The sequence below is a fragment of the Lolium perenne genome, chromosome 6, assembly GCF_019359855.2.
Source record: "Lolium perenne isolate Kyuss_39 chromosome 6, Kyuss_2.0, whole genome shotgun sequence".
NCBI classification, from domain to species: Eukaryota; Viridiplantae; Streptophyta; class Magnoliopsida; order Poales; family Poaceae; genus Lolium; species Lolium perenne.
The window spans coordinates 82,227,721-82,234,546 of NC_067249.2; the positions used below are offsets into that span (position 1 = coordinate 82,227,721).

A 6,826-nucleotide genomic window follows, 5' to 3' on the forward strand; every position below is an offset into this window, starting at 1 on the left:
GTCTCGTGGGAGAGGAGGGCGTGGGGAGCCACCACCGCCGCCAAGGATAGGGTTTGGAAGGGAGAGTGGGCGGCTGCGAGATTGCGGGAGGATTGAGATAGGGTTTGGCTGGGCGCTCGGTTTTGCCTCCTCGCACGAGCGTCCGTGTCCAACCGAGACCCACCATGTCCACTTGCCTCGCGAGCCTGCAGCCACACGTGACTCACCCAAAGCCCACCCCAGGTAACAGACGAGCGGGCCAGCCAACCGCAGGCCCCGCGTGCAGCCGCATGTGGGTAGAATGGCGCCATTGCATGGCTTAATCTAGCCAGTGGGGAGTGACCAGAATCGACGGATGAGATGCATGGGTGAAAAGATCCGATGGTTCAGATGCGATGATCGCTGTGAGAGCCCCATGGGGGTGCAGCAATTATACCTTTAGATGGCAGGTATGAACTGTTCTACGTTTTTGTTTACACATATTATACATGTTAATTTTTTGTGGTTTTTTTTGAGAGAGAACTTCCAACTTTATTAATTCAAACCAATTTGGTTACAATCAACAACAATGCTGTCAACTAAGAAATCTGGGCAAACCCCAGTCCATTCATGCGTTACATTGTCACCGCAAGCCAACTTTTTTTTTTTGAGAACACAGTACAACGTAGACGCTCACAAACACGCACGTACAAACACCCCTATGAACGCACGCACACCCTACCCCTATGAGCACCTCCGAGGGACTGAGCCGGCATATCTTGAGGTTGACGAAGTCACCACTGGCGCCTCGCTGTTGACGGGCACGTCACCTACCACTGAAAGCATAGCGCCGGTTAAATCCTGAAATAAATTCAGGTAAATGCAAACACCCATGCCAAGTCTAGGACTTGAATCTAGGTGGGCTGGTTCCACCACAATGGACCTAACCACCATAACCAAGCTCTATTTGCAGCGCAAGCCAACCTTGCACATACATGAGCCACTGTGTTGCCCAACCTACCAACAAAAATCAAAGAAAACTTGTGAAACAAGAGCCTTAACGAATTTATTTCATCCAGCAGAGGTGCAACTTCTGTCCTCTCCCTGGTTCTAGCTTCTCAACACCTCACTAGCTCCTGGCAGTCTGTTTCAAACACAACTTTCTGGAACCCTCTTGCACGCGCGAAGATTACCGCGTCTCGAAACGCTAGCGCTTCCGCAATGAACGGGTATCGGACGCCTGAATGGACCATCGCCCATGCTCCTCTGAAACCCATAGCATCTCGGGGCACACCACCACTTCTCGCTCTACCTTCTGCAGCACAAATCGCCCCATCAGAGTTGATTTTCACCACTCCCCCCTCCGGGGGTTTCCATGTGCACACAGGCTTTGCTGGCAGCCTAGTTGTTGCCTTCTTCGGTAAAACAATCTCCAACAGATCTTGCTCAATCGACTCCACACTTTTGGCTGGTACGAACCCCTCCGAGCCATGCACCACCCTATTTCTGGAATCCCAAATGGCCGCCATCACGGATATCATTTGTGCCTGTTCCTTCGGCCGTAACCATCCTTCACATAGGATACATGTTAATTTTTTGTGGTTTTTGATATGGATATATGCATAGGTGAATATTAGTAGCACCATAAGTTTCAAATTTGAAGGCTTCACGCGCGTTTCAAATGTGGTGGTGGGCGCAGCGGCGAGCTGTTGGGTCAGGGAGGCTTCGCGCGCATCAAGGGCGCGGGCGCGCTCCTCGAGCTCGCGTTCTTTGGCTGCGATCTCTTCTGGTGTCATGGTGGAGGTGGGAAGGGTTTTTGGGTTTTGGGAGGGAGGTAGATGTGGCGGCCACGAGGGAGAGGAGTTGGAGAGGAGGGAGGTGCGACGGCTAGGTCAGGGTGACCTGCTCTGATACCATGAAACAATGAGATCACGGGTGACTCGATGGCCCTCCTCGTGTCTGATCATGTATATATATAGATAGAGTACATCTTGAGTTACAAGTTAATTTGGAGCTTAATCGTAAACCCTAACCGCCGGCGGCTGGGCTAGGCCAGGCCGGTCGGTTGCCTAACAGGATGCACTTGTTAGACGGTCAGAACTAACCACACATCACTCCAGTCCACCGTCTCTCTCGTACGCAGGCATCATCTCGATCGCTCATGCTCCTGGACGACGCCTCACTCAACGTTGGCCACATGCTGCGCAAAAGTAATCGGGGCTCACGCAGCTAACATTCTCGACACCTGCGAGTCAACCACGAGCCTACCCAACCCAATTGAGAGCAACCCTGTACTATTTTTTTTCCGATAAAGAACCTTGTACTATATACCTGCTAGGCAGCTAGGAGCTACACACTGATTGTTTTTTTCAAGAACATTCACTCACTAGGACACTACAACTGCAGCCACGCTAGCTATCTTCACATTCTGGATCAAAGATCGATCGTCGAGCAAGCGATCAACCTAAAGGTATTCGCCAATGTTGCCGCCGGGGACGCTGTTCGCGGTGGGGTTCCTGCTGTGCCCGTTCACCGCCTTCACGCCATCCGGCCGGAACCTCACTGCGCTGCTGCCGGAGCTCTGCGACCTCCTCAGCTCCCTCTACCGCTACGTCGTGGACGACTTCATCCTGCCGGTCGCACTCCGCCGCCAGCGCCGACGGTGGCGCACTTCGTGATACCGATAAAGCCATGCATCGCAGTACTCTCACAATCTCATTGGATGCATGATTATGTGTATGACGAGTGCTATCTGATATACTCGTTAGTTTGTCAGATATATAGCAAATGTGCTAATCCTGGTAGTTTATCACTACGGTCTTGTTCTAAATCTGTCTCGTTAGACTTTGCTCTCCGCAGTATGTACATAACATCGAATGTAGACTCCTTTTTTATTGGCAGACAATGTGTTCTTTGAAGCCCTGGAGGCGAGGCCCATGGCGAAGCCGTTGCTTACCTGGTCTTGACATCTCAGTTGTTTTGGGCCTTCCTCCAGATGTTCCTTCCTATAGTTGCTGAATTTTGCCGTCCAAAGCCTATTTGAATGCAGTTTCTCCTTTGAGTTCCTAATTTTCTATACCAACATTTGCATTAGATCTCCACTGGAAAATCCGATTATTTTGCCGGGTTGACCATAAGTGGTCAGACATTATTAATGTGGTCAAAGCAAGTCAATTTAAATCCAACTCTCAAATCATGGTGAACAAGTCAAGTAACGTTAAGGATATATATTGTCGTAATGGTAGTCTACTAAAGGCTGGACTGAAGCAAGGATCGTCTTTTACATGGTAGAGTATACTTCTGGGTATTAGTATCTTTAAGAGGGGATTATCCGGAGAGTGGGTCCAGGCCACAAAATTAATATATGGCTCGATCCTTGGATACCCACTAGCCCTGATTGTATGGTGCAAACACCAAAAGGACAATCTCTGCTAAGAACGGTCGATGAGCTTATTGATCCTATCACTTTGCAAAGGGATGAGGAAATTATTCGTGACATGTTCAACCCACTTGAGGTTTCGAGAATCCTTCGGATACCACCGAGTGAGAATATGAATGAGGATTTCGTTGCTTGGCACATGACAAAATCTTAATCGTTCTCAGTGAAATCCGTGTATTATATTGAGTGGAATCATATCAATGGGCATAGATTAACTAGAACGGATGGTCTAGGTTCTTCTTCCACTAACCCAGTATGGGAGATTCTATGAAAGTTCAAAATCCCAAGCAAGATCAAAATTTTCGCCTGGAAAGCATTACATCACTACGGGGAAGACGCCGTGGGCCGACGGCCCCGCACCGTCGGCACAGGTAAGCTCACCGTCGGCACCGTCTCTGCCGACGGTCACCGTCGGCGTACCGGCGTCGGCACAGATGGCGTCGGGGTTCGCGCGGGCACCGTCGGCGTACCACGACACCGTCGGCACAGGTGTACGCCGACGGCTGGACGGTGGCCGTCGGCCTGCCCATCGTCGGCACACTCATCTCGCCGTCACGCCGCTGCCGTCAACGTGCCCCCTTGTGCCGACGGTTTCACCGTCGGCACAGTTTCATTTTTTTCCCCGAACCGGCGGAAATCGTTCGATTTGAATCGGAAAAAAACGCGCTGGGCTGGCTGTGTGCCGACGGTGTCACCGTCGGCACGAGACCTGCCATTTGGCACAGCTACGGGCTGTGCCGACGGTGACACCGTCGCTGCACAGCCAGGTCCAGCTTTTTTTCGATTTTTGCCAATTTGGCCTCGTTTGCTCGAGAAAATCGCAGAAAATGCACATATTATAAGATTGAATATGCAGTAACATATATATCACCATATAGCACACAGATATCACCGTATAGCACCAAATCTCACAAATATAGCATCAAATCTCACAAATAGCACAAATATAGCATACAAGACCATGGTACATACACCGGATCCACTACAAAGATGGAGCGTGTCATCATGTGCTAGTACAATGTAGAAACTATGGTGGTGCACCACCCGAGTGACGATCTAGCTACGGACGATCTAGCTCCGAGTGGGTGAAGTGAGGTCGCTGTATCTCGACGGTGCTCGGGGAGGTAGAACCACGACGAGAGCCACGGAACCGAGAAAAATGCCGAGGTTCGGCGAAGCACAGGAGAATGGCGACCGGGGTGCATCGGCGTACCACAAGGAGTGTCGTTCCCGGATTCTCCCAATCCCTACATGTTGGAGGGAGTTAGCAACTTAGCCATGTCACACCAAGTTAGCAACTTAGCCAAGTTAGCAACTTACTGGTCAACCGACGCCGACGCTTGTACATGATATAGAACTCCTCCTTGGACGGGAACACGGCGTCGGCCCCGGATGAGGTGGCTCGGGAGTGGTTCCTCTCGCACTCAGGTCATCATGAACCGAGTGAAACTCTGCAAGAAACGGGAGAGATAGCTCAGATTCAAACATGGGGACTTATGATGTTTTGCAACCATAGAGATTGAAACTTACCGCCATCTCGGTTGCTCGTCCACTTGGACATAGGCATCTTTCACAAGGTCATGCTCCTTAACCTTCTCGAGATACTCCTCGTAAGCTACGCATAGGCCTCCTCGAGCTGAGTCTACAATTTCAGAAATAATGCGTCTCATCAACATAGCCATTCGGGAACAAGAGTCAAAACAGAGGATGAAAGTGTGGATGACTTACATCAACCTCTACCCGAGAACGGCATGTAGTCCGCGAGGAGGTAGCGTAGGCTGCCGGAGGGGAGGGTAGCCTTGATCTGCGTGGAAGTTCCTGCGAGGCTTGAAACCCCCGACAAGGCAGGCGGGACGTCCATGCGGCTGGCCGGACCCGCCGACATCATCGCCACCTCGTCGACCGGCTCGGTCATAGGGTCCTCCACCTCTGGATGGAGCTTGGCGTACTCCTCGCAGTATCTTTCCTTGTTCTCTTTGGCCTTGCCGTAGTACATCTCGTGCGCGGGCCGAGGCTCGTTCGGACCGGGCGTCACCAGGCTTCATGTGCGTCCACGCTTCCATCTCACCAAGTTCCCTCCCGAGCTTCTTCCCTGCATCACAAAACAAATGTTATGCATATCATCGAAAATCAAAAATGCAGCTTGTTCCATTTTTATATGTACCGAACGCTCCCGATAGCGATCGGTGCTGCTGCTCCCCGCAGTGTGTGTTCCACGAGAACCACGGTTGGCCTTGTTCCGGTCGCTCACGGCCTTGAAATCGGGGTTTTCGCCGACCCAATTCTTGACCAACTCCATGAAGGCGGCCCTCTTATTATTATCAGCCCAATGTGGTACAACTTTGCAAAATCAAAACTCATTTGAAGAACAAACAATATAGTTGCAAGTTAGCCGCGGTACATAGAATCGCATTGACAATTACTTACCGACATGAACTCATCTATCGTCATAGCCGGGCGAGTCCTGCACAATCTCGGGCTTTGTGTACCGACGCCCTGCTCGGCATAGAAGTGGCCGATGCACGTGATCCTCTGGTTGTACCACTGCTGCCGTGTCAACTTCCGACACATGTTACGGAGCACCACGTCCGCCCTATCCTTATGCTCAGTCGCCACCCTATAATTGCGCTGCAATCAAGCATAACAGAAAGTGTGAGAGGCATGAGTTATCACGGTGGGGTTATCAACTACATATGAACGAAACCCAAAGAGTATGCATTACGTACCCAAAACTTCTTGATCACGGCGTCGGCGGCGGAAGCAAAGCCAGGGTAAGGCGCTATCTCATAGTCTTCCCAAGTGTAGGCTAGCTTGGACTCGCCCCCAAGGATCGGAGTGTACATCCCCGGCCAGTACTTCCTAATAGCAGCTCCAATCAGACTCCCTGGCACGCGGACATTCTTCCCCGTGTATGTGAAATTCCTGCACAATTATCAAACATTAGAAAATGCTAAGTGTCATAACGAAAATGAAATCACCTTACTACTTACTCTATCCGTCCTGGGACAAGGAGCCACTTCTCATCCTCCGTAGCAGGTTCCTTACTCTCATCGGGAACCTGCGCTTCCCCACGAATCCGCAACTTCTTCGGAGCCATCTCCGTCGAAGCCTCCTCGTCCCTAGACTCCTCCTCCTCCTCCCTAGTGTCCTCCTCCTCCTCCCTAGTGTCCTCCTCCTCGTCCAGCGACTGTGAAGCCACTGAGCCGGCGAGGGAATGTCAGCTAGAAGGAGCTGTGCATTCCCCCCTCGTCCTCCAGCTCGTCCTCCCCCTCGTCCTCCAGCTCGTCCTCCCCCTCGTCCTCCAGCTCGTCCTCCCCCTCGTCCTCCCCGTCCTCCGTCTGCGTCTTCGTAACGCCGGGTGGGAATAATGGGTCTTGCACTCCGTCTGGAAGCACCCGGCCCTGGCTTCCGCTGATGCATCTGATCAAG

At 51.6% G+C, this 6,826-nt stretch overlaps 1 protein-coding gene across 1 annotated transcript; it reads right to left on the reverse strand.

The window, feature by feature from the left end:
• Positions 1–2,797: 2,797 nt before the first annotated feature.
• On the reverse strand, positions 2,798–6,592 carry LOC127310441 (uncharacterized). The gene is made up of 4 exons (XM_071822210.1): positions 6,388–6,592; positions 6,124–6,319; positions 5,825–6,025; positions 2,798–3,031 (listed from the first exon to the last, which is right to left on the reverse strand). The coding sequence occupies exons 1-4, from the start codon at positions 6,492–6,494 to the stop codon at positions 2,798–2,800; spliced, it is 738 nt and encodes a 245-aa protein (XP_071678311.1). The 5' UTR covers positions 6,495–6,592.
• Positions 6,593–6,826: the final 234 nt, after the last annotated feature.